Raw genomic sequence first — 25,999 nt, 5'->3', positions numbered from 1 at the left:
TTTCGACCACAAAATCTCGATCGGAATTTGGGTAAAATAGCTTTGTTGAAAGCCTGACGGTGCCCCACAAATTGCAAGGAGGGAAAGGAGAAATTACAGTGCGAGAAACCAAAAAATCGCGGCTTAGAAATCAGACGGGGAGCAGCCTGGCTGGGGAAAGAAGCCCCGCCGAGGTGACAGCTCATTCCTTATCTGCTCCCTTCGGGCTCGAATCGATTTTGCAGTAAGAATTGAGTGGTTTTTGTTTTGTGAAGTTTGAGGGAGGGTGTGGGGGGGGAGGAAATCACGGCTTCTCATTTAGATTTCCGTGCCGGTCAGAGCCGTTCACCCCTCCGGCAGCACAAAGCGCATCGCCGTGGCTCTCTCGAACACCCGACTTTACACATGACCACCTCGCGTCCCTAATTGTCCCTCTCTGATTGCCTCTAATGAAATCATTAGAGAAAGGCAGAGGGGCGGATTTCACAGCCACGAGAAAAAGCAAAGCACACACGCACACACAAAACTCCTCAATGGCCAGAGGGAAGAGGGGAAAAAAAGCCACCTAAGCGCATTGTCTGATGAAAGGAAAGGAGGAGAGGAGAGGAGAGGAGAGGAGAGGAGAGGAGAGGAGAGGAGAGGAGAGGAGAGGAGAGGAGAGGAGAGGAGAGGAGAGGAGAGGAGAGGAGAGGAGAGGAGAGGAGAGGAGAGGAGAGGAGAGGAGAGGAGAGGAGAAAGGAAGGGAAAGGAAAGGAAAACAGCTAGGCTATATTATTTGAAATAATTCTATTTGAAAACGGGGAAAACCTGAGCACGGAGCTGTGCACGGTCTGAACTGCGGCGCAGCTTCTGAGCCCGTAAGGAAAGACCTTGTGCCTTCACATCTCCAAATGGGCTTCAAAATCCGTTTTCTTTTTGTCAAGTGCCGGGGAACGGTTGGCTCTTTTGGGGCATAGACGGTGGGGAAAAAACCTATCTGTTGCTGGCTGTATAGGTTAAAGGTGGGAGAAGAGATGCAGATTGGGGGATATCTCGATTCAAGGTGGGACATGTATATATGTCGTTGGGTGTATCGATTAAAGCAGGGCGACACTGTGTGTGTGTGTGTGTACATATGTGTGTGTGTGTACATATGTGTGTGTGTGTGCATATGTGTGTGTGTCCGCGTGTGATGCTCGCATCGCCACCGCATCCCACCGCTTCAACTCCATTGGTAGGAGAGGCGTCGGCTAATCCTACTATTCGCTGGCGGAGACCGAGAGAGGCGGAGCGAGCGGGGAGTAAAAGCGGGCGGGCGGCGGGCAGCGGTTTGAACGGCGGCAGCGCGGCCGAGGAGCTCGGCGGCTCCGCGCACCCCTCGCCGCTGCCGGGAGCCGGCGGGGCGCCGCTGTGCGCCGGAAGATTTCGGCCGGTGCTTGTGACCAGGGGTTTCCGCAGGGCTGATATTTTATTTCCCCCCTCCTCCTTACCCCCCTCTCCCCCCCCCCGTCTTTTTTATTTTTTCCCCCTTATTTTTTTTTCCCTTTTCATTTTTCGCTACTTTTTAGTGATTGCTTTTTTAAGTTCTCTTTTCCTGCTAAGAGCAGACCCCTCCTTCCCCCTCCCCTCCCCTCCTCCTCCCCCTCCCTTCCACCTCCTCCCTCCCTCTAGGTGTGCCCATCAGAATCACAGTCATAACGAGGGAGGGAGCGACCCGCCTGCCCCCGGCTGCCCCAAGGATGCTGCTGCTGTGCCGCTGGGACTGAGATCGCAGCCGAGGCTCGCTCTGTCTCTGTCCCCTCTTCCTTCCCCGCAGAGGGTGAGGCCCTTCCTCTCGCGATCTTCCTCCTCCTCCTCTCCATGATGCAGGCTCGCTATTCCGTCTCGGACCCCAACGCTTTGGGAGTGGTGCCCTATTTAAGCGAGCAGAACTACTACCGGACGGCGGGGACGTACGGCGGCATGGGTAACCCCATGAGCGTCTATTCAGGCCATGCCGAGCAGTACGCGGCGGGCATGGGACGATCCTACGGCCCATACCACCCTCACCAACCCGCCGCCCCCAAGGACCTGGTGAAGCCGCCCTACAGCTACATCGCCCTCATCACTATGGCCATCCAGAACGCCCCCGACAAGAAGATCACGCTCAATGGGATTTACCAGTTCATCATGGACCGCTTCCCCTTCTACCGCGAGAACAAGCAGGGCTGGCAGAACAGCATCCGTCACAACCTGTCTCTCAACGAGTGCTTTGTCAAGGTGCCCCGCGACGACAAGAAGCCGGGCAAGGGCAGCTACTGGACCCTGGACCCCGATTCCTATAACATGTTCGAGAACGGCAGCTTCCTGCGGCGCCGGAGACGATTCAAGAAGAAGGACGTGTCCAAAGAGAAGGAGGAGGCCCGGGAGAGGCTGCTGAAGGAGCAGCCCAAACCCCCCGGGTTGTCCGGCTCCGACCTCCCCAAGGAAGCTTCCTCCTCGTCTTCTTCCTCCTCGGCCTCCGAGAAAAAAGTGGTGATCAAGAGCGAGACGGCGTCCCCGGAGCTGCCTGTGATCACTAAAGTGGAGACGCTGAGCCCGGGGAGCGGCGGGGGGCTCCGGGACAGCCCTCGCAGCGCCGCATCGCCTCCAGCCGCCTCCCCCGAAGGTTCTCTGCCCGAGCAGCACCCGGCCGGCAACGGGCTGCCGGGATTCAGCGTGGAGAACATCATGACCCTGCGGACATCCCCCGCGGGGGACCTGAGCCCGGTGAGTGCCTCCTCGGGCAGGACGGGGACCGGCATGCCGCTGGTTTACCCCACGTCGGGGCAGCCGTCGGGTTATAGCGCGGCGTGCAGCCAGGCGCTGGACACTAGTGGGAGCTACCACTGCAGCATGAGGGCCATGAGCCTCTACAGCGGCGAGAGGCCGGGCCACATGTGCGTGCCCCCCGCGGCGTTGGAGGAAGGCTTGGCAGAGCACCCCACCGGTGCCCCGTCTCCTCTCGGGGCCCTCAGCCTGCCGTCGGGGCAGGAGGGAGCGCTGGGGGCCGGGCACCCGCACGGCGGCACTGCGGCGGGGCAGCCCGCAGCCTCGTGGTACCTCAATCACGGAGCCGAGTTGAGCCACCTGCCCGGTCACACTTTTGGGTCGCAGCAGCAGACTTTCCCTAACGTGCGGGAAATGTTCACGTCGCATCGGTTGGGAATGGAGAACGAGCATCAGGTGAGCAGCAACTCCGCCTGTCAGATCCCCTACAGGTCCGCGCCTTCCCTATATCGCCACGCCGCCCCCTATTCCTACGACTGCACTAAATACTGAGTAGCTCCCCCCCTCTAAAACTCCCGATCCCTCTCTTAGAGCCATCCGCAAAAAAATAATAATTAAAAAAAAAAATTAAAAAAATTTAAAAAATATAAAATTAAAAAAAAGCAATAAAAAATCAAAAGGAAAAAAAAAAAATACCCAATAACTAAAAAAAAAAAGCAGCGATCAGGTGGAATAAAACCTCATCAAACACTCAGACAGAGGGGGGAAAAAAGAGTAATAAAACCATAGAATGAATGAAAAGTCTCTCCGTGTTGCTACAGGACATGGAGGTGCAGGTCCCATGTTGTGTGTCGTCCCCCCCCCCCCCCTCCATTATCCCCCCTCATCTCCCCATTTCGGGCCTCCTGAAATTCCAGTCAAGTAAATCCTACTTGAAAAGGGGATGTCACCGAAAAGAAATGGAAAGAAAAAAAGAATACTTAAATATATATATATATATATATATATTTGTGTGTGTGTCTATGTAAACAAAGTGGCAAATTTTATATGCTAAAGTATAGGGGGAGGGGGGGGGAGAGGGTCTTGGAAAAAGAAATAAGTTATGGACCAATATCACAACGACCATTTATACGATGTTTTTTTAAAAGAAGTATATAAATATATATAGATATAAATATATGTCCTGGGTATTTTTTGAAAGTTCTCTGTCGTGCTGTAAAAAATGTGTGGATTTCTAATCAGGCTGGATTGTTGTTTTGTCTCAGAGCCGTTAATATAATATTTAAAGTTGAGTTCACTGGATTATTTTTTGTCTCGCCCGATGATTTCTGACTTCCAAATTGATGATGAGTGAGTTCTTCTTCTTCTCCTTCCGTGTACAATTATGCCGTAGAGTTTCTTTCCTTTTAGAGCTGTTCTTTGAGCAAGACGAGGAAATAATTTATTATTATTATTATTATTTTGCTAGTGGGTTTTTGAAAGGAAAAAAAAAAAAGAACAACCAACCCCAAAGTATCTGATACTTTCTTTTTAATTATTATTATTATTATTATTATTTACGACGCGTGATGTGTTTTTTGTATAATAGATCTCACCTTGACCGTTCTTAAGGACTGTTTTGCTTTAATCTGCTTCCGAGTTCGTTTGTCTTTATGTGGTCTTCATTGTTGTACTTTACCTTAAAATAAACCCGTGCTGTTTTGTTCTGCTCCAAGTCTGGCGCTCTGTGTGTACGTCCTTTGCTTTACGCATCCATTTCCCTCCACCTTTCCTTCGTGCGGCGCTCGTTGTTTTTAAAACCGACTCGTTTTTCCTGCAGCCGAAAGGTTGATTCGGGTTTATTTCTTGGATAAAGGGTTTAATACAGGCGTGGGGCTGATGCTGGGCGGCCGCTCTATCCCAAATCTCTGCCTTCAGCCTCCAAAGGGGAGAAGGGAGCAAGGAGGGAGGGAAGGGGGGGGGGGGGGGGTTTCTGCGGTCGCCTTCCCTCTTGCCCTATTCTTGCAAGCTCTGCTTCAATGCGATGTCCGCACTGAGAGTTTTTCCATGCGAAAGCAAAACCCCATTTTAAAGGCGGCCCGAAGCTTGAGCTGGGATCTATCGCTTAAACCTCCGAGTCTCAAAGCAAAGCGGCAAGTCCATACGTAGGGCCCGTTTTATAGCTTTTTAATCCCCTCCCGCGTGGATATCTGCCCGCTTTCAGCCTCCCCTCCATCCCCCTGAGCTGCTGCGCTTGCTGACAGATGTTCCCCAAACCGAAGTGAACCTGTTAAAGCGACTTCCCCCCCCCCTTCCCACCATCCCAAAGCGCAGGGACACAGCAGAGCTAAGGCTGTAGGTGCCGGGTGAGCCTGGAGGAGGGAAAGTCTCCTCTTACTCAAGAGGTTTCCATGCCCGGCTTCTTCCCCCGCTGCCGGCACAGTGAAGGGGCTCCTCCGCTCAGCCCCGACGTGACCCGGGGGAACCTCCCGGCCTTTCCCCTTCCACAGCCTCATCCCCTCTGTCTCTATACCGGGGCTGAAGGAACCATTCCATTCTCGTTGGCCTTTAGAAATCGATGACATGAATTGCTTTTGATCGCTGACATTTGGCACGCGCTAGAAATCTGGCAAAAAACACTGAAACTCTCGGTTTAAGTGAGAAAAAAATGCCCGACACTCACTTGATCTGTATTTTAAGGAACATTCTTGTAAATCTCTTGCCATTTTTTTTTTCTTTCCTGGCTCTCAGAGAGTTATTTTCTTTCCTTCTTTTTCCTCCTCCTCCTCCCACCCATTTCCCCCCCCACCTTTTCTTTTTCTTTTTTCTTTTTTTTTTCCCCAGCAAAATCCAAAACGCTGTTTTAAGTATAAAAGGGGGTAAGAGCACTCATTGCCCCAATACCAACTCCTTTCTCGTAGGTTATATCCCTCTCCCAGGGCTGGGGAATTCCTGGCTGGTGCCTCTGCCACCCCTTCACTCTCTGCCCGCCTCCCCTTCGCTGGACACAGCAGGGCTGGGGGAGAGTTGGAGATGGGGTTATTTCTTCCGATATCGGCTGTACCCAGGGAGAGCTCGGGATAAATGTAATGAAGGGGCCGGTGCTCTGCTTGGTGGGTTTGAGCTGCTCCCAAAGCCTCTCTCCTGGCCGTTCTTCTGCTATCCGGGGATGGCCGGGTTTCAGCCTCTTGGCACAAAAAGAAAAGCCCTCTGTGAGGTGTTGAGAGCAGCGTGGGGCCGGGAGCTCTTCTCCTTCAGGATCAGGCCGTTCTCCCTTCCTAAATCCGGGAACTGCATCCGGGACAGGATGGTCTCTCAGCCTTCCCCCCCACCCCGGGATGCAGATCTACCTTGGCTGTATCCACCCCTCTGTCTCAAACGGGCTCAGACCTCATCGATACGTCCCACCCACTCTCCTTATCCGAGGAACACTTTTGGGGGTTCCTTTTGCAGGCGAGGTGAGAGCCGAGTGAGTGATGCAGGGGCATTTTCGAGCCGGATTTCGTAGCTGTGATGCAGGGTTCGATAACGCGATAGGCTTTTGTCGCGACAGGTGACGGTTGGGGCAGAGAGGGAGGAAGGGAGCCTGGAGGAAAAGCATAGGGCAGCTCCTTACAGACTGCCCCGTCCCCTCGAGCCGGCCCTGATGCGTCTACTCCCACACCAGATAATCCCCCACCGCGTCCCTTTTCCAGGCTCAACCCACCCTTCCAGCCCTTAGGACAACTTCTGCAGCTGAATGCCTTCCCCCCAACCCCCCTTAGTAGGTCAGAAGGGCCAAGCTCTGCCCCAGCGGGGCCGCCTGAAGCTGAAGGATGCACCGGGATGAGGCCCAGCGCGGTTCCGGGCAGCGGATGAAGCTGGTGGATGGGTTTTTCTTGCTACATTGCCATCAAACTATGGTTTTGCAAAACTCGTCTGAGAGCCCAGACAGCTCTGTGGTTCGGGAGGGGAAGGGCCGGCGGGTTCGCAGCTCGTTCCCGTACCGCTGCCGGGAATTTCACTGCGCTGTGCGCCCCAGGGAACGTATCCCTGGTGCTGCAGGACCCCTGTAAAACGTATTCCCCTTAGGAAAATCCCCGGCCGCTCCATAACCCCGGGCAGAGAGCTGTCTGCTCCCCTAGAGCCATCCTGCCCTTCCTAAAGCTCAGCAGCGTGCCGTGGGAAGGAGATTTTGGGGCAAGGCCGCTTGTTTTCCTGTAGTTTCGGAGAGGATTTTGCAGAAAATTAATACCAATCATTCAGGAGACGGTGGAGAAATAAATATTCTCCCTGTCCCTTTCCAGCGTAGAGCGATCATGCGATTACACAGCGCCGTGCACAGCGGCTCGAGGTGAGAGATGGACATTTCTAAGTGCTTCAGGGTCGTTCGCAGCGGTCAGTTGGGGATGAGGAAGCCCTTTCTGAAGCAGCTCCTCCAGGAGCTGGACGGGCCCGGATCCTGCGGTGGGGAGGGCTGCGGCGACAGAGGGGAGCGTTGATTTACATCCCCTCTCTGCAACGGGTTGGGTTACAGAAAGAGTGGGGAGCACTGATTTCTCCCCCGACCCCCCTCTCCCTCCCCCGGATCCCCCCGGGTTCGAGCGCTCCTCTCTGCTGCTTTAAAAGGGGACTGTCAGCTGGAGAGGAGGGGAAACACGTCCAGGAGTGCCTCCACCGGATCAGCATTTCTTACGTTCAGAGAAAGAGCTACAACAACAACAACAATAACAACAAAGACTACAACATCCCTCCCGGCTTCATCGCTCGTTCTCGTCCTCTTCCTTCCCCGGCCACCCCACTGTCCGTGCACATAACGCAGAGATGCTGCCGGCAAGAGACAGACACAAGGCAACGCACGGGTTGGGAAGAAGGAGCAGACAGAAAAGCCTCATCCCCGCCTCCAAGGATTTCCTACCGCAAAGAGGGGGAGAAGAGGGGGAAAGAAAAGGAGGAAGCAACAATTTTACTGGGGGAGGGAGCTCGGGGAAGCCCTTGTGTCCATCTCCTGCCACACAAGCGAGTATTTATTGTTTTAATAATCTACCCTTGGGGTATCCCAAGAGAGGGGTCTTCCCTAAGTGGGTCTGTGCGGGGGGGTCGTGCTGCCCCTTGAGTGCATCGAGAAGGTGAGAGAAGCCGGGCTCTGCCCCATCCCTCCCCAATGAAGATGCTACCGGGGGGGTGGGGCGGGAATGCTGATTCCCAACGTTCAGTCGAAGGGTTTTCCCCACTCCAATCCGTCCTGCTTTGATTTATTTGGGGTTTTATTGCATGGATGGCACTCCTGATGTTGCGCGATACCGGCGTTCCCGGCAAAGGTGGGGGGAACAGAGTGGGTTTGTCCCTCCCTACCCCGGCCTGGGATAAGTCAGTGAACGGGGACGGTCCCCATCCCCTCGTGAAGGAGCCACCTCCTTCTCCAGCCCTTCGTTTCTCAGGCTCGCTGTCCACCGCTTGCAGCGTCTCAGCCTCTGTCTCGGCTTCATAGCTCTTGAAAAATATAATAAATAAAAGGAAGGTGTCGTTAATCAATCATTTGAGACTCCATATGAAAGCTGCTGGCCTTTACTTCTGGATTAAACCCCTTCGTCCGCTCCATTTCTAGGGAAATTGTATAAACAGACGGGAAACCCGACGGGCTGAGAGATCCCGAGGGGAGGGCCGGAGGGAGGATCGGCTGAGTTCTTCTTTTACATCCTCGCCCACCATGGAAAAGTCCCACCACGGCCACCATGAGCGGGCGAAGAGCTGCGTGGAGGGGTTTATTTCTCTTTGAAGCCATTCCCAAGGAAGGGATGTTTCCCGATTCAGGTCTTGCTTCTCTCCTTAAACAACTAGGGAACGGGCATCTTTCAAGCTGCTTTTGCCAAGCATCTCCTGTTCACCTCTTGCTTCATTTCTACGGCCTTCTAACGGGGGAGACACCCTCACACCCCATTTCTATTGTATCCCTGTCCCTATTGTATCCCCATCCCCATTCCCATTCCCATCCTCATCCCCATTCCTCCCCGTCCGTCCCATCCTGTCCCATCCCCATCCCCATCCCCATCCCCATCCCCATCCCCATCCCCATCCCCATCCCCATCCCCATCCCCATCCCCATCCCCATCCCCATCCCGATCTCCCTCTTCCTCTTCCTTCCCCCGAAGAAACGGTGCTTTAATTAACTCAGGGGGCCTGGGGAGACAGCCGACACCTCCAACTGCGTCGGAATCCCTCAGGACCTAGGATTAAAGCTGTGACATCAGCAAATAATAATAATAATAATAATAATAATAATAATAATAATAATAATAATAGAGCCAACAACAGAAAACACAGACCCGAACCTGGACATTTATACAGAAAAAGAGCATCACAAATTCCTAATGTAAGCACCGGCCAGCTGTGTGCACTTGTAAAGTTGTTATAATCCCCCTCCTTGTTATAAACAGGAAAGTACATAATATAAAGCAACAGGCCCGCATTCACAAATACTGACCCTCCTCCCCTCCCGCCGAGTTTCCCCCCCACTCCCCTCCCCCTCCCCCGAGATCTCAGCAGCCATCGGGGGCTGCGGGACTCAGCCCTACACACCTGCCCCCCCCCCCCCCCCGCAAACAACGGCCATATAATCCTTTCCCCCTCCCCATCAGCAGCGCTGTTTTCTCCCCTCCTCGATCCCTTTTTCTCCCTTTTCCCCCCTTCCGTTTATTTCTCCCTTTATTTATTTTTCTGTTGTTTCTCGGCCCCGTTTTCCTCCGGGGATCCTCTCCTGCTCCTCCCCGAGCTCCAGCAGTGCACATCCTGCTCTGCTGTGTGTGCTTACAGCGTCAAAGGGTGGACGTGATATTTCAAACATCAGATCAGTGCGTTTATATATTGGGTGCCCGGAAATTTTTCCAAATAAACACAGCTTGATTCGACTTGGGTGGGCAGACTTATCAACAGACTAATTCTATAAACAAATGAAGGAATAACCCGGAGACCATTGGCTGGTACCAGCGAGACACGTGGAGAGAGCTCGGAGTTTTGTAGCAATGAAATTTTAATTAATGTGGGTGGGCTGAGAACACAAACGACTGTTTATCAGAGACAATTTATTTTCCAGTGCTAAGTCAACATATAATAGCAAACTTACAACAATTATTTAACTTTTTTCTTCCCCCCCCCCCCTTTTTTTTTTTCCTTTTTTTTTTTTTTTTTTTTTTTTAAGAGCTATGAAGCGGGGACAGAGGCAGAGCGAGCTCGTTCGGGCTGGGCTGGGATCTGAGCTCGCACAAACCTCTCCCCGGCGGACTCATCCCTCCTGGGGGGAAGAGCAAAAGCCCCGAGCCGGCCGGCCATGAGCCACCTCTACAGCCCCCACCTTTCCTCCATGGGCTCTCCGTCCATGCTGTACCTCCCTGCAGCACTGGGCTTTGCCCCCAGCGGCTCGATCACCCGGCAGGACCCCCCTCAGAAACCCCCCTACAGCTACATCGCCCTCATCGCTATGGCCATCAAAGAGGCTCCGGAGCAGAAGGTGACCCTCAGCGGTATCTACCAGTTCATCATGGACCGCTTCCCTTTTTACCACGACAACAAGCAGGGTTGGCAGAACAGCATCCGCCACAATCTATCCCTTAACGATTGCTTCGTCAAAGTGCCCCGGGAGAAGGGTCGGCCGGGAAAAGGCAGCTACTGGACCCTGGATCCGCGTTGCTTGGACATGTTCGAGAACGGCAACTACCGCAGGAGGAAGAGGAAGCCCAAAGCTTCGGGGCCGCAGGAGGTTCGCAGCGGCTCGGCCCCCTCCGACGGCGGCCGCCCCGACGAACCCAAGCGGGCCAAAGGGAATGGGACGGGGCAGAGCCCGGCGGGGGACTCGGCCGATGAGGGGGTTGCGAGGCCGGCAGGGGGGCGTGGGGGAGGGGATGCTGCCCCCCGGTGCCTGGATCGAGGTGGGGCCGCCTCTCCCAGACCCCCCGACGGCCCGGGGGGGCCGCCTGCCGCCGCTGCTGGGCACAAGAGGGGTCGGAGCTTCAGCATCGAGAGCATCCTAGCCCAGGGGCTGCGGCAGAACCCCCCCGGGGCCGTACCCAAGGCCCGGGAGAGCCCCGTCGGTTCGCTGGTGGCCAGCGGAGGCTTCGGGTCGGCCCTTAATGCCTCCCTCATGCTCGACTCCCAGGTGCACGGGAGGCTCTACCACATCGGCATCCCCTTCCTCTCCTGCTTCCCTTTCCATTTCTCCGAGGCGGTATTTAATTTCCAGTAGTTGCTCCCATAATGATATGTACCCCCCCCCCACCCCCCCCCCCGATTCTGCTCGCTGGGAGGGAGAGCCCGGACTCGGACCTCACCATGTGGGTAGGGACCTAAAAGAGATGCTAAAAGTTACTCAGGATTTCAGGGCATTCTCAAGGCACCTCTCGCTGCGAAGCTTTCTTTTACCATTGCCTCATTCTCTGCCAGACCGACCAAAAGGTAAACCGGATTTTTCTCACATCACAGAGAGGGACAGCGAGAGGGAGGGGGTGGGAGGAGGGAGAGGGGCGGCATGCTGGCCTCTAAGCCCCACTAGGTTCGCTCTGCAGCTTTAACCTTTGCATCCAGCAAGATCCTCAGCTCTGCTTTCTGCCAAATCCTTCCAGTCTTCAGTTTTCTTTAATTTTTCCTTCTGGAAACCAAACCTGTCCCTCTTCTTTCCTGGGAAAGAGGCTGAGATTTGTTTTGCTGTTCATATTTTGCCTGAGATTGGCCTAGTCCTCCAAGAAGTGGAACCAGAGCTGGAACAGGGGCAGACAAAGGAACTCAGGCTCATCCTGCACAGCCCTGCTTGCTTTGACTCAGCATTGTTCAAGCTGGTTCCCTGCCCATCACTGTCCTTCTTGAGTATTGCCACAGCGCTTCTGCCTCGCTGTTGTGACTGTGGAGAGGGGGATGGCTGAGCAAACATGTCTGGAACAAGAAGTGGTTTCCATGTGTTGCTGGGATCAGTTGCTTCTGACCAAAAAAGACTGAAGCGGGGCTGTTGAGGCTGATTTTGGCATTTTGAAGTGTTAACAACCTGGACAACAACCACGAGAAAATGAAACAGAGAACAAAAACAAAAGACTTCAGCTGTGTTTCTCAAAGTTTCGTATATATATTTTTTCTTAAAGAGACTCCTTAGAAGCAAGCAGGAATATTTCTTTCTATTTTTATTTTTATTTTTTCCCATAATAGAGGCTTTTTGTATATTAATGGATAAATGCCCTTTTGGAAGAAAAAATATCTATATTCTCATTATTATTATTTTTTTTTTCATTATGAAAATATATATCCAATAAAATATTTTGTCCAGGACTGTGGCTGTGCGTGGTCAAAGTTCCTTTGCCTTGTGCAGCAGTGGGCCGAGTAGTGGGGCTGGACCCCATGTCAGGCTCTGATGTGCTGCTGCCATCATCCCAATGCCAACATCCTGATGAGGTCATGAAGCATTGTAGAGCCAGGAGGTAAAAGGGGATAAAAGCAAAGAAACCCAAGGGAAACGATCAATTCATTGCAACTGAGATGATGTTTCCTGCAGTGATTTTGTACTCTTCCCTCCCTCTCCTACCTCTATCCCATCCCTTCTTGTTACAGAAGCCTCCCCTTAAATTAACCACCAGACTGTTGGAAATCTGGGGTCCTCTGAGCTGAGATTCAGCTTTCATAGAGGATGGCCACACTGTGCACCTCATCATCCTGCCCTCACCTTTGCACTGGGAGCTCAGGGGGCCCATTCAACGTGAAGCAAGAAACTCTTGGGTGGGAGAATGCAGAAAACCCCTGTGGAGTTTCCCAAAAGAAAGATGCTCACACCTGGATCCAGGGGCAGAAGCTGCTATGAGATTTACCAAGTCCTCCCATGAAAAAAAAAGACAATAAAAGGAGGAGATTCTATGTAGATTTGCAAGACAGACGTCCCTCACGTACTTCTTATTCCTGGCAATTCATGTTTAGTTATCGATGGAGTCCATTTCTTAAAGCTATGACACTGAATCAGGAAAGTGAAGTGTCACTGCCAACATGATGCCAATTGTGCCCCCACTGTAATATACAGGGCTGGGAAGATGCTGGGGGTTTATTATCTCAAGCCCTCTTGTACCTGCAGTGCCTCTCCTGTGTAATTAGAGATAGAGGAGCAGGATAAATAAATGGCAGCCATGCCATGAGGTGTGCAAGGCTTGGGGTTGACATTATGTTGTTTCAGTGGTTGGGTGGTAGCATCACCGTGGGCAGGAGAAGTGCTGGGTTGGTTCTTGCTCAGTGGTGAGCTGAGACTTCTGGCCACCCCTGTGCCCCACAAGCTTGCATGGTTTGGTCACAGTTTGGAGGTTGGGAGGTGAATCCTGCCTATAAGAACTGTCTCCTTCAAGCCCCAGAGTGAGCAGAGATGCTGTGTTACGGGTGCCCCATCCTTGGAGACACCCAAGTTCAGGCTGGACGTGGCTCTAAGTACTTGGTGGAGCTGTAGGTCTCCCCATTCACTGCAGGGGGGCTGGACCAGCTGGCCTTTAGGGGTCCCTTCCAACTCAAATCATTCTATGATCCAGATGCACAGAGGGAACCATCAGCTTCCATTGTGACCATTCAGCCACCTCCACCCCCGATGACCTTTAGTACAAAAAAAAAGTAAAATGTAAAGGAATAAGACCCAAATCAGACTGCAGCTTGATTTTGTTTTCAGTCAATCAGGAGAGAGTAAAATTAACATCTTCTGGACGAGGGTGACTCAAACTCAGATGAATTCAGCACCCCACACATGCTTCTGAGTGGCCACTTGGAATCAGTTGGGATCAGGCCATGGGGGTAATTTGCAGGGGATGGACACCAAGAGAAAGGCTCCTGTTGCCAGCAGGCAGAATGACTAACCACATAAGGCTTCAACGCGTCATCTGTTTATACACAGAAGAGCAGAAGCAATGGTACGCTATAAACAGCCGTGCTTTGGTGCTGAGATGTAAGGGTGTGCATCAATACAGCAGTACCTGGGATTTCTGTGGAGTGAGCATCCTTGGTTGCTCTGCATGCCACGCTCACCTTGGCGCTGCACAGTAAAAATGATGCATTATACAAAGACAGAGGGCTTGACAAGCTGCAAGTATTCAGTGCTTTCAGTGTCAATGGTTTCACACCTGTTCCATAACCAAAAAATAAAACCCAGCTGCCAAACACAGAGCTGCCACCCAGCGTTTAACTCATCCCTGGAATCTTCCCCTCCTGCTTTCCCAGCCTCTCGGGTTTGGCTATGAGCACAAGGCTGAAACAGTGAAGAAAAAGCAGAAAATAGCCTATGATGCAACACAAACAGCGCAGTGTGGGCGATGGATGTGCCTTTCTGTTCTGTTGGGGAGGATCGACCTCTCCCAGCTGAGTAAAGTTTTGTGTTGCCCATGTTAACCCATTGGAGCATGTGGTGCAGGAGGCTCACAGCCTCCAAGTGTGGGTTTCTCACAATGGGAATGGACAGTTCTGTGTAGCAGTCTATTAAGACACATTAGGAAGTTCGTTTCTCATAAGTGGGGCTTCCAGCCTGTAAACTCACTCTGTGTGGGCTCTCTTAAGTTGGTTCCATTGCATATATACATTTATATATATAAAATAAATATAGCATGTATACACATACAGAAACCATGCTGGAGACTCATCACTCAAAGCACATGGCCATTAGTGGCTGATATCAAGGTGCCATAACCCAAAGAGACTTGATGATCATTCCTATTTCTTTTTCTTTTTTTTTTCTTTCTTTTTTTTTTCTTTCCCAATCCCTTCTCCTTTCATCTTTTCCCAAGGAGAAAGAACCCCTTTCACACCCAAATAACCCCACAGCCCTCCTGCTAATTGTGCTTAAGCCCACTGTGGTGAGCTACTGACCCTAGAAACAAGGGGATGTGCTAAGTTGGTTCATAGCCCCCACACCCCAAAGCCCATCTCTCCTGGGAGATGGAATTTTGAACACTAAACAGATTGCATATTTGATTTTCAGTGCAAGACTACGAAGACAAGATCACAGAATGAGAGAAGTTACAGATGGAAAAGGTCTATGAGGTTATGCAATCCATCAGTCTGGACATTGCATAATTGCTCCCTGCAGTATATTTTTAGTGCTTTATCCAGACAAATCATTAAGTGCTTTAAAACGGGCCGGATTCCTCAAATGCGATGCGTGCTAAATCACAGCTGATTTCACAGTGTCTCATAAGACTTCAGAAGAAAGTTTTGTGTGGTCAAAGAGAAGAGAACCGACTCTTCCAAAAATAAATACTGATCTGATCCGATATTCCTTACAGGAATCTTTCCCAAACTGGATAAATTAGACCTCTTAAAACCCTCGTTTTCAGATTACGCCGAATAATACCTTATTACTTATTCAGATGTTCACCGATTCCAAAGTAGAACACAGTTAACGTTCATGTGAACGCCATTTGTTTAAAGCCAACTTCAAAAGCCAGTTCGGTAAAGCGTAAAGAATGTTTATTTAAAATATAGTTGCTAAATTTAGCATGAGCTCGGTTAGCCTAAATCTTAGCGACATTTTTAGAGAGCACATTGCAAATCAGGAATGCATGGAGAAATAAATAAACTTTCCCACATTTTTGGAAATCGAGTAAGAATTTGCAAGTTATTTCTTGCATGGGTAATTTCCGTGCATTGGAAAACGTTATGACTAATGCAGATTTCCTGCTAAAAATGGTTTATAAAACACAACGCTAATAATTTTCATTGTAATTTAACTTCAAGCCAGGCTCCCTCAAGGAGGAAAAAACGCTAACAGCAGTCAGCTTTTGTTATTAAAATTACACAGGGAATTAACGTGGATCACTATTTACTCAAGCTCTTTGCAAAGCACCAAAATCTCAGTGGAGCTGCAGTTGGCTATGAGCCATCTCAGTCCTCTGCAAAGGAAACTGTGTGCTTGAACAAGGGTCCCGTAATTAACAGAGTAAGAAACATAGAATCATTTGAGATGGAAGGGACCTATAAAGGTCATCAGATCCAATTGCCCTGCAATGAATGGGAACATCTACTCTGATCACATCCTGGTTGGTTTTGATGCCAACCTGCTCATCTTAAGCTTTTCCTTTCCTCTCTTCCAATATCTCCTTCCTGACTTTAGCCAACCCGAACCACCTACACTATGATGCAGATGCCCTAACTCAGCTTTTGTGTTTTGACTCAGCATCAAGTCCTACGTGCAGATCCATCCTCACAACCAACTAGGAGCTCCCTCAACTCTACAGGTGAAAGCTGCAGTGAGCCCTTAATTCTTCATTACCTACCTTCAACTGCTTGCTAAGTTGCTGTTTTCATTACAAAAGCAATATGTAATAATAGTTGTTAAAATAATTGTGTTTCTGTTTTTACATCTGTAAAGATTAAGTTAAACAGTATGAAGCCCATTAAACTATTTCATGTCATGCTGCCATAAATTTCCTCCATTCCCATTGCTACTATTATTCCAGAGTAAACTTTGAGATCAAGCTGCTGCCACAGAGAGTTATTTATAGGAGCTCATTCATCAATAAAAACTTCAAAAGAAATCTGTTACTCTTCTATTGGGAAGCCAAAGAAAACTAACATAAAGACAACCCTGTTAGGAAACAAAGCTAAAGAGACCACAAGACATTTAGTTGAGGAAAATCCTGATTTCTAACAAATACCGTGCAAGGAAGGGAAGAAAAACAAAACAAAACAAAGCAAAAAAGAGAAACAAAAAGGACTGTTGGCAACATGAATCCTTTTAAGTTGCTTTGCTCTCATTGGATGGTTAAAATAAACTGTTAAGCAGTTGTATTTGTGCTGGCTCAGCCCCCTTGTTAGGCTTCATGTGATGGATTTGTGATCTTGCAGTGCGTAAGGAGCTCTTCATCTCCTGTGAAATAGGGCCGTCCTTCCACTTGTCCTGGCTTCTCTACAGCAATCCATCAGCACGGCAGAAACCTATTGGTTGAGAAGCTGAGTGGGCAGTTGGTGACGTCTGCCTCCCTAGAGGTGGATACACAGAGCAGTGAGAGGTTAGATTTTGTCATCCTTGTTCTTCCTTATTGTGCTTTGTTCTGTGTGCTTAAGCCGTGCAGCATTGCCTTCAGCAATAGTGATAGAGGAAGTTGAGCAGAATGTTTAAGGTTATGCGCTTCCCTGTTCCAGCTCTGGTCCTCGCAGAACCACTCAGGGCTGTTTCAGAACTGTTTGAAGCCACATCAGATTTCAGCATTTTTCATTTCTGTCATAGCATTTTTCCCTGTTAGAAAAGAAATCCTTCTCCATTCTGTTCCTGCTTCACTCAGAGCTCCATGACCAAGATCCTGCTGGAGCTCTTTGTATAACATTGGCTCAATGATCAGCCAGATCCTTCCATGGTAACAGCTTCTTCAAACATCACAGCATAGAGACTGTGATTCTGCTTTGCAGATATCTCTTTGGAAATCTATATTTACTCACGGGACCCTAAAGAGGATACTTAGCATGGATTTAATCTCAACCAACACTACCCATCAGCCTGCTCAGCAACTGATCTAGAACTGTCTCAGTGAAAGCATTACCTTTGCTTTTTGACCAGTATACGCTTTGTTGCAAATTGAATGGAGGTTTCCAGTTTTACACTGGATATAATTCGCCATTCAAGAAGCTGGAGGGCCGTGTCAGTCATGCTGACATCCCAGTTATGACAGCGAGAACAGTTTTTATATGTTGCCGCAGCTTATGTTTGAATTGGTCTAAACCATGTGGACACAATGGTCATTAATAAACATGAAACGCCCCTGTATACAAACCAGATTTATTCCAATTTAACTGTACCTACTGTTAAATATAATTGCTTTGTTATGGAAAGGGCAGAGAGGAGCCTTTTATTGTTGTGTCTGGTTTCAGATTAGACTCTATGTAACCTCCAAGTAACAATAACAATTGTGGTCCACTTCTTATGGAGCATTTTTCATTGATTTCTCCTAAAGTGCTTTGCAGGGAAGGTCAGTAGAAAGCCCCACTGTAAACATGGGGAAATCTCCTGATTATTTGTTTTGGATAGCTGCAGAGGAAATGGCATATGCTTTCATGGAAAAAAAAGATCCTTTATTATTATTGTTATTATCCTTTATCTTGAAAGGGGGGATGGGGGAGGGAAGGGGGAAAAAAGCCTGGTGACTCTGATCCTACTCTAAATTATCCTAAAGTAAATTCCTGGCAAACCAAATTAAGCCAGATGACTCTGGATTTAATGGGAGCCAATAGCAGCAGGGGAAGCTAAAGCTTAAAACAGGCACCTAGGTGCTCTGCGCTACTTTACAGCATGATAGGTCTCTTGAAGCACTTGATTAAACAGTTCTCTTGTGGTTTATTACAGAGGTACCTCTGCCTTGAGCATCGGTAGGAAACAGTGGGTCAGATGTTAGCAAAACAGAGCTGGACCAAACTGTGGATGCAGTTTAGATAAAATAAAGAAAATAATTTTGTTTGGAGTGTAAAAAGCAATGACGTGGTAAAGCATTCGGAAATACCTCTGTGTGATAAGGTCTGTGTCTGAATAGAGAGCTCATGGCCAGAGCGAGACCTGAGCTGGACCCATGAAGTCCCATGGGCTGACTCCTTCCATATCCATATATGATTTCCATTGTTGGGCCTTAAAGAAACCCCTCTGCACCAAACCTTGCTTGTCTGTCTGGCTATAATGATGGCTAACAGCAACTCCATGCTCTTCCCCAGTTATTCATTAGGATTTCCGTGCTAGGATATGAGTACTGAGTCTCTGAAAGAGTCAGGCTGCTTCCACTCTCACACTTATGGATTCTTACTGCTGCTTTAAAAACGATCATCTTCCCTTCCAGTAATAAAATAAATCAACAGGGAAAAGATAGCTTTCAAACAACTAAACCCAAAGTTTCTCCTTGAGAGCATTTAGGTACAGAGGAAACATGAAGTACCAACTTTGACACACTTGACAAATACTGAAAGGGAGCTGGGGCTAAAAGGCTACTCCTTGAAGATTTTGGATCATTAAGAAACTACACGAATGGGTTGAAATCCCTGAAAGAAAACTTATCCCAACACTTACTTCATTGGACTGGTGCCAAGGTGCTGCATTTGCCTCCCAGACTCTCTCCCAGTAACGATATCTAAGGGAAAAATCCATCCCCACTTGTTTCCTAAGGTTGGGAAGGATCTGTGAGCTGATGGACTGGGGATTTCCGTGTGTGCATTTGCATGTGTGCGTTGTGCTCACAGCAGCATTTGTCATCCCATAAATCCAACCTCATGTTGCCTCAGCAAGGGTAAGACCAGCAGCTTGTTGTTGGCCCAAAGGATGGCTGTGGGGAACTGAGCTGGCCTGCAAAGGCCTTTCCCAGTCCTAATGTAGCATTGCATTGATTAAAAAGTACTGGGATGCGAAAGGATGGTCACAGTTGTATAGAGACCTGTATAAAACTCTCCAACGGTGTGAAATATGTGTGGCAAGGGTTGTACCTTCTGACATTGCCCTCTGCTCATTTGGGCTGTTTAACCTGGAGAAGGCTCTGGGGAGACCTAATAGTGGCCTTTCAGTATCTAAAAGGGGACAAAAGTTGCCCTAAGATATGATGGATGTCTATCCAGGGAAACATTCGGTGTCAGGTTGGACAGGACTTGGAGCACCTGGTGGAACTGTAGGTGTCTCTGTTCAATAGTGGGGAGCTGACTAGATGGCCTTTAAGGGCCTTTTCAACTCAAATGATTCTATGATTATATGACATGTTCTTGCCCTGGCATTAAAACTAAAGTCACCAAACCTTGTCCCCATGCCAACAATCAAATCGTGTGAGTCTCCTGGGTGGCCTGGCTCCTTTTCATCCAGCTTCAGGCATCCACAGCAGGCAGAGGAGCTGGACCCCAAGAGAACAGTCAGGAGGTGACCTTCTGCGCCACGGAAAGGTCACATGAGACCTACCAAGACCACACGTCTTCCTGCACATCCCCTTGCACAAAGGCTCCAGTGTCCCGACAGTCCAATGACAATTAGGTGACTCAGCTCCTCCAACACGGAGGTACAGCCCTGGCGGGGAGGACCACACTCAGGGAGAGGGCATGGGGAGGTTATTTGGGATGAGGGATGGAGGTGGTTTGGTGTGGGCGCTCCATGGGGAGGTCCACATGGAGGGCGGTGGGGCTGAGCTTTCCCATGGCACTTGCAAGTCATCACACGGGATACGGCTGCTTATGTCCTGACATCCAGGCTTTAAAACTCATTTCCAATTAGTTTACTAGAAATAGTCTCCACAGCCCCAGATATGAAATATTCCAGGCTGGCAAACTAACATCTTGAGCTTGCTGCAATCTGCAAGCTCTGAATTTCACAGCTGCGGTGAGACAGTATTTAAAATCTCAGAGACAGAAATGGCCCTCTGCAAAGCAGAAATTATAAGTTTTGGCCCCGTCTTTAACCTTTGGAGAGTTGCCCAGCTTCTGACAGCCTGTGATGATGTCTCTGTGGAGGAAATCCTACGTTGAAGAAAAGCATGTTCCTTTCTCCCAAAGTTATATCTTTTCTTTCATTCGGCCACCAGAAAGGACGCTCTGTTATCTTGACAGATCCTAAATATTTCCTCCTAATTTTAGGGGAGGCAGATCTGGGGACAAAAATTAAGGATTTTTTCTTTTCTTTTTTTTTTTTTCAGGAGCCTTATTTATGGCCGAGGATATGAGGGATTTGGATGGAAATAACAATTAAACTCGAGAAAAAATTCACACCACAGGTCACTGCAATCCCAACTTTTCCCCTTATGAACTCAAGCCGAGGAGGTTTTCTTCCCCTTTGTGATTTAGGCTTTGCTAAACTTCTCTGAAAATAGTTCATATATCACAGGGAAGAATTTCCATGGGGAGCGTAAATGCATCTGTGGAAAGAAGGGAAAATTTTTCCTTGTCTCTGGGAATGGATGAGAAAGAAAGACAGTTGACGCCAAATATTAATGATGAGTGGAGGAATCCATCCAAAGGAGTGATCTATGGAGGATACTAAAACTATCCTAAAGTCACAGACATATAAAAATCTGGTACAGAACAATGACTTTTCCACTAATATAGGCTTAGATTCAAGAAAATATTTAAGTCAATCCCTGTACAGGACGGCCCTTAAGTGAATTGTTCAGCCTTATTGATGTGTTTTTCAGCTCCATGGATATCAGTTGTAGTTAAGCATGCCTGGAATTAAGTCCATGCTTAAGAACTGTTTGGCAGGGAGATGTTTTCTTCTGTTGGGACCATGTAACACAGTTTTCATTTTCTTTGCCCTAGGAAAAGATTTCATTAAATTGAAAGTGTGTGTGGGGGAAACATTGAGGACACTCAGAGCTTGAAGATTTTGATTAGTAGAGAAGGAAACAAGTTACATCTAAAGGAAACAAAACACTTTATTCAAATATTGGTTGAGTCAGTCATTGATATATCTGCATAGATCTGCCGTGTACATGGATACACCTGGACACATACATACGTCCTCACTTACAACCTGATGGCGATGGATGATGATGGAGGGATGTCCTTGTGCCCTTTGTCTATACTGGTGATGGGGAAGAAGCAGTCAGCACATGTGAGAGGAGTTCTTAGCTCTGTCAAGGTTAATAGAAAGACAGCTCTTATGTTAGCACTTTGGTGCTTTGTATTGCATGAGATCCTGCCGTTGATGGGCTGGGGTGAGGTGTCAGCCACAAAGACTCATTTCTGCATGCTGCAACGTGATGCAAGAATTACAGAGCAGAACACACAAGCCTTCCTCAAACAGTTGGATTTGACATAGATGGGTGAATGGTTTAATTGGGTTATTAACACATCTCCATGCTGACATCAACAGCATTAAGCCCTGTGTAAATAGACTGGGGCCAAGCGCTCTGCCAAGGTGCTGGAGGCAGGGTGGGAACACTAAAGCAGTACAGAGACTATCTTACAGAATCATTAATGCTGGAAAAGGCCTCTCAGATCCCCAAGTCCAATCCCAATCCACCCCTACCATGCCAAATAACCAGGTCCTTCTGTGCCACATCTCCATGGAACACCTTCAGAGATGGTGACTCCCCCAAATCCCTGTGCCAACACTGATCACTCTGTCTGAGAGTAATTTATTTACTAACATCCATCCCGATCCTCCCCTGGTACATCAAATAGCCATTACTTCTCTAGATGATATCAAATGTCTTTTCCAACCTTGGTGATTTAATGGTTGTATGATTCTCTAATTCTCGCCTTATAGCCCTCACTAGTTTCACCCCCAGCAGGTTAGATTGGCTCTGCAATGATCACAGCACTGTCTGCTTCTATATCATCAGGGTTATCTTTCTGTTGGGGTTTCTCATGGCAGAAGCAAAGGGCTCTCTGTCTGGGTAGGGATTCTGGGCTGCTTTTGTGCCCATGTGCACAGCATTGTGCTAAGTTCCCATTCCCTCAGTGCACTTGCCCACCAGCCAGCAGAAACATGTAGGAGAAATACCCCCATCCCTCTGTGTGGGGATGAGGCCATCACCCTATAAACCCACACCCCACATCCCAAGGGATCAGGAGGGATTAGAGAGACGCTTCAAAGCGTTGCGTAATTGCACTTTCACTCAACGTACACGGCTTTGTTTGCTTAATTTTGAAAGAAATGTCATCCAGCCTCCAGGGACAGGCGAAAGGATCCCTCTCTTGGCGACAAGAGGTAACACAGAGTCCGCGCTGGGCTGCCTGGGTCCTGTCTGATCTGCTGCCTGCAAGAACGAGAGCAGATAAATCAGCTTCAGATCTGCCCCCCTTTGGTCCTTTGGATCTTTGGTCTTTGGGCTCCGGATGTCCCACCAGAAGCAGAAAGGACAGTGGCCACCTCTCCTCTTCCCTGCCTTCATGCTGTAGGACATAAAATGCTATAAAACTTTGCTTCCAGGAAAGCAGGACAGCAGAGAGGAAATCAGAGGTGGGCAATGAATTCCCCCAGCTGCTATCTCATAGCATACCAGCAGTGTCTGCGTTGGAAGATTTACTTCCTGGTGTAGCTGTAACCTCGCTCTGCACAGATAAGCTCTCCCATGGGCAGAGCACGATGGTGCAGTCATAAACTTTTATGTGAACACACCTCAGCGTTCATGCATAGCATGGTTCAGGTCATGGGACTCCCAGTTTTGCTTTCAGATGTGACAAGGTCTGCCATGGAAAACAGATTACTCACTATTGGAGAAGTTTTCAGTCTGTTCTTCAAAAGGTGTGGATTGTGCTGAGAATGGTGTTGGGGGGGGAAGCTTTTATTTTCACACAGTTCTCAGAGAGGAAAAGATATATGGACTGTCAAAGCGAGTTCTCCCCAAGCACAGAAACTTGCTTTCATTTAATCTTTTTCCTAAACAAATCAATCCTATCTTAAACTTTCCCTGTTTTTTTTTTCCCTCCACTCTTCAGCACTATGGGAAGGCTCTGACAGCAAGAAATCATCCCCTGACTTCCTTCCATTTCTGATAGGGCAGCTGCTAATGAGATACCAGCTCTGGGGATGTTCTCTTTTCCTACATCTAATCAATCTTCTCTCTGGTGAGTGGGTTTTGCAGAGAGAACGAGCTATTCACTGAGCAAAAATGAAACCTGCGCATCACAGAAGATAAATAATGGGAACTGGTTTATCTGGTTTGAAGGTATGTTCTGATTATCTTCTGCATCTGTTCCTGGTGAAGGGTAAACTGTTCTCTGTTGGTGCTCTGGGCTCTACCTGGAGTGCTTCTAACCTTTGCTGGGACTTAGAAGGTCAGAAATAGAAAGGGGGAAAACACCATAGAGAATACAAACAAACAAAAACAAAGGGGTGATTTGAAAGCTGAATCCTTTTGGTGCTATGCCAGTTAGAGGTGCTGGGTGAAGGTATGTGATGGAACACACTGTCTTGCTCATCCCTAGTCACACTGCTCCCAGTGAACCAGCTTTGCTTTTGGTGAGCTTCAGGTGAACTCAGAGCTTCTCTGTCTTTAGAAATGCTACTAAAACTTCTCATCTGATAAAGGTTTTCCTTGAGAACTGAAACAAAACTCGTAGGATCAAGTCACAGCTTTCAGCTCTTGCCACATTCGCTCCTGAAGATGCTGAATTTTCAGGTCTGTTGGTGCATTAGTTGTCTGTCTGCCTGGAGCATCCCTTCCAACCATGGATCCCAGAGTAGGGTTCAGGACCTCAGGAAGATGAGTGGCCTCTAAACTCAGGCTTTCAAAGCCCATAGGAGTCTCAGCCTCTGAGGTGGGATCGAATTATGCCCAAAAGTGTGCTTTTTAGTGAAAGAGTTTGAGAAACTGCTACAAGAAAATCAGAGTTCATTTTTTCTGGTTTCTCTCTTCCAGTATATTCTTTTGCATTTCCCTTTCTCTCTTCCCATATACTTATTCCCTGTTTTCTCAGCCCTGTTCCTAATAAATTAGATTATCATTCTCTATGGACTCCATCATCCTTCAGAGAGCTGCAGCAGAAGCTGAGATGCGGTCCAAATCAGAGGCTTGTGATCTTTTTAAAGCAAAAGGGAAGGGGAAATTCATTTGGTTCTCATTCTTTAGAAGACTCTTGTTTTAAAAAGTCATGGGGTTATATGATATTGTCCCAATTTCTCCCATTTACATGGGAACGGCAGCAGACCAAGCATTGCTCTGAGCGCCAGCAAAAACTTTCTTAATGTTTCAAGTTATGACCAGAAAGGAAAAAATAAAGAGCCCTTTCCCCTCCTTGTTTTTCTGGCCAGCTCTTGTTCACATCATTTGGGAAAAGCAAAGCAGGCAACTGGAAAACACCACTCCGCAGTTGCTACCACACAGCATCTGATGTCGGGGTTGGATGCTTTCCTTGCCCACATCCTAGGATCCCTATGTGGTATGTAGAGCTGCTTCCCAGTGCTGTGTAGAAGGCATGGGGCTGGCCAGCCATGACCCATTGGATGTGTGGGTCAATGAATGGACACTGTTCTCAGGTCAGTGGACTTGGTGATTTGGGTAGCTAAGCTCCCACATAACGCATTGGCTATGGAGTGGCAGCAGCTTTGTCAAATAGCTGGGATGCTTTGATCCCATCTGATAAGGTGAGAGCCTGTCCAAAAGCAACAGACAAAGCATGCTGCCAGGTCCGTGATCTCATCCGTCCAACCAGCAACAGAGCAAAGAAGGGAAAAGTGAACACAACAAGTGGGAGAGATCCAGGAGACAGAGTGAATAAACCCTCAGTAACACAGGAGTCACCGACAGCAACAACAAACCACAGAAAACCCAAACTTACCGTTATGCAAGTGCTGATTCTGCTCTCATTTATATCAATGGGAATCTGACAAGAGGTTTAGATGGCAGGAGGATTAGGTCAGGATGAAAATATTTTGGATCTGAACTTTTCACCTTGCAAGAACCTGTTCACACTCTAAGGGATTTCTGCATTATGCAGACACAACACTCATGATACGCTGAAGGGTTGGGTTATGGTGAATAAAGTGATGAACGTGCTAAATAACAGGGACAGCAAACAACTCAGGGAGACTACGGTCTATCTTTCTTTATTTCTCTCTCTATCTCGCTTTTTTCTTTTTTCTTTTTCCTTAACCAAAATTTAATATTGCAAGCCAAAAATTAAGATTTTGCAGTCATGTGTCTTCGATCTACAGTCTCAACCTGCTTCTTCTTGCAGCAATGCCTTAATCCCAGGTTTATTATTGGAGGGGAAAATGGAGGTTGAGGAGATGGAAGATCCCCACCAAGATCTGACAGGAGATGGGCAGCAGAGTTCAGAAACAAAGGCTGAAAATTTGATTTATCTGAAGGACAAAAGCATCTGCTTTTCCTCCCATGAGAAACATGATGGGGAGTTGCACTAGATGACCTTTAATGGTCCCTTCCAACTCAAATCATTCTATGACTTGATGATTATATGAAACAGCACCAAGTATTAAAGAAACCGAAGTTCCTGAGACCTTTACTTATCTAATTAATCTTGCCCAAGCTCATAATCCATAAGGGTTCCATTTAGCATAAGCTTTGTGCCATTCCTCCGTGGCATAATTTTGCATCTCCAGTAGAGGTGCTTATTTTACTTATTAAAATGGTTGCTATACTGTACATGGAGGCAGAAAATTGATGTTTTTTATATGAGACAGAAAACAGCAGGAGGAGAAGGGTAGAAAGCCCGTACAGAAATTGTTTCTGAGACACCAGGAAAACAAGAAACAGGTTACTTGAGTGAAGCAGGGACTTGAAGAGGACACAATGTGAGCATACCGAATTTTCTAAGCAGTGAGGAGGGGAATGATGCATTTCCTGCAAAGAAAACAAAAACAAACAAGAAGTCACACTGAGATTCAAGCAAGAGGAATCAAAAAGGAACCATGAAGAAAATAAATAGC

General features: G+C 48.3%; 2 protein-coding genes across 6 annotated transcripts; both read left to right on the top strand.

Moving 5' to 3' along the window:
* The first annotated feature begins 1,259 nt into the window (after window positions 1-1,259).
* On the top strand, window positions 1,260-20,401 carry FOXC2 (forkhead box C2). 5 transcript variants are annotated; one of them, XM_085551888.1, is made up of 3 exons: window positions 1,260-3,162; window positions 8,273-8,478; window positions 9,863-9,993. In XM_085551888.1, the coding sequence occupies exons 1-2, from the start codon at window positions 1,819-1,821 to the stop codon at window positions 8,441-8,443; spliced, it is 1,515 nt and encodes a 504-aa protein (XP_085408014.1). In that variant the 5' UTR covers window positions 1,260-1,818; the 3' UTR covers window positions 8,444-8,478; window positions 9,863-9,993. The 5 variants fall into 5 exon arrangements, with proteins under 5 accessions (XP_085408014.1, XP_085408017.1, XP_085408016.1 ...); XM_085551891.1 differs by lacking the exons at window positions 8,273-8,478; window positions 9,863-9,993 and adding an exon at window positions 20,301-20,401; XM_085551890.1 differs by lacking the exon at window positions 8,273-8,478 and having other exon boundaries at window positions 9,863-11,973.
* FOXL1 (forkhead box L1) lies at window positions 9,992-11,973 on the top strand. The gene has a single exon (XM_015874097.3). It carries the CDS (start codon window positions 9,992-9,994, stop codon window positions 10,901-10,903), a length of 912 nt encoding a protein of 303 aa, XP_015729583.2. The 3' UTR covers window positions 10,904-11,973.
* Window positions 20,402-25,999: the final 5,598 nt, after the last annotated feature.

The sequence above is a fragment of the Coturnix japonica genome, chromosome 6 (assembly GCF_054131305.1).
Source record: "Coturnix japonica strain WE chromosome 6, WE-NBRP24, whole genome shotgun sequence".
NCBI classification, from domain to species: Eukaryota; Metazoa; Chordata; class Aves; order Galliformes; family Phasianidae; genus Coturnix; species Coturnix japonica.
The sequence above is the reverse complement of the archived record's forward strand: the minus strand, read 5'-3'. Positions and strand labels throughout refer to the sequence as shown.

What these genes read in the sequence shown, in the direction of transcription:
- FOXL1 (XM_015874097.3), top strand. Translation starts at nt 9,992, where the DNA reads ATGAGCCACCTCTACAGCCCCCACCTTTCCTCCATGGGCTCTCCGTCC.
- FOXC2 (XM_085551888.1), top strand. Translation starts at nt 1,819, where the DNA reads ATGATGCAGGCTCGCTATTCCGTCTCGGACCCCAACGCTTTGGGAGTG. An exon ending in GAATGGAGAACGAGCATCAG is followed by an intron (nt 3,163 to 8,272) that starts GTGAGCAGCAAC and finishes CTCCATTTCTAG; the next exon opens with GGAAATTGTATAAACAGACG.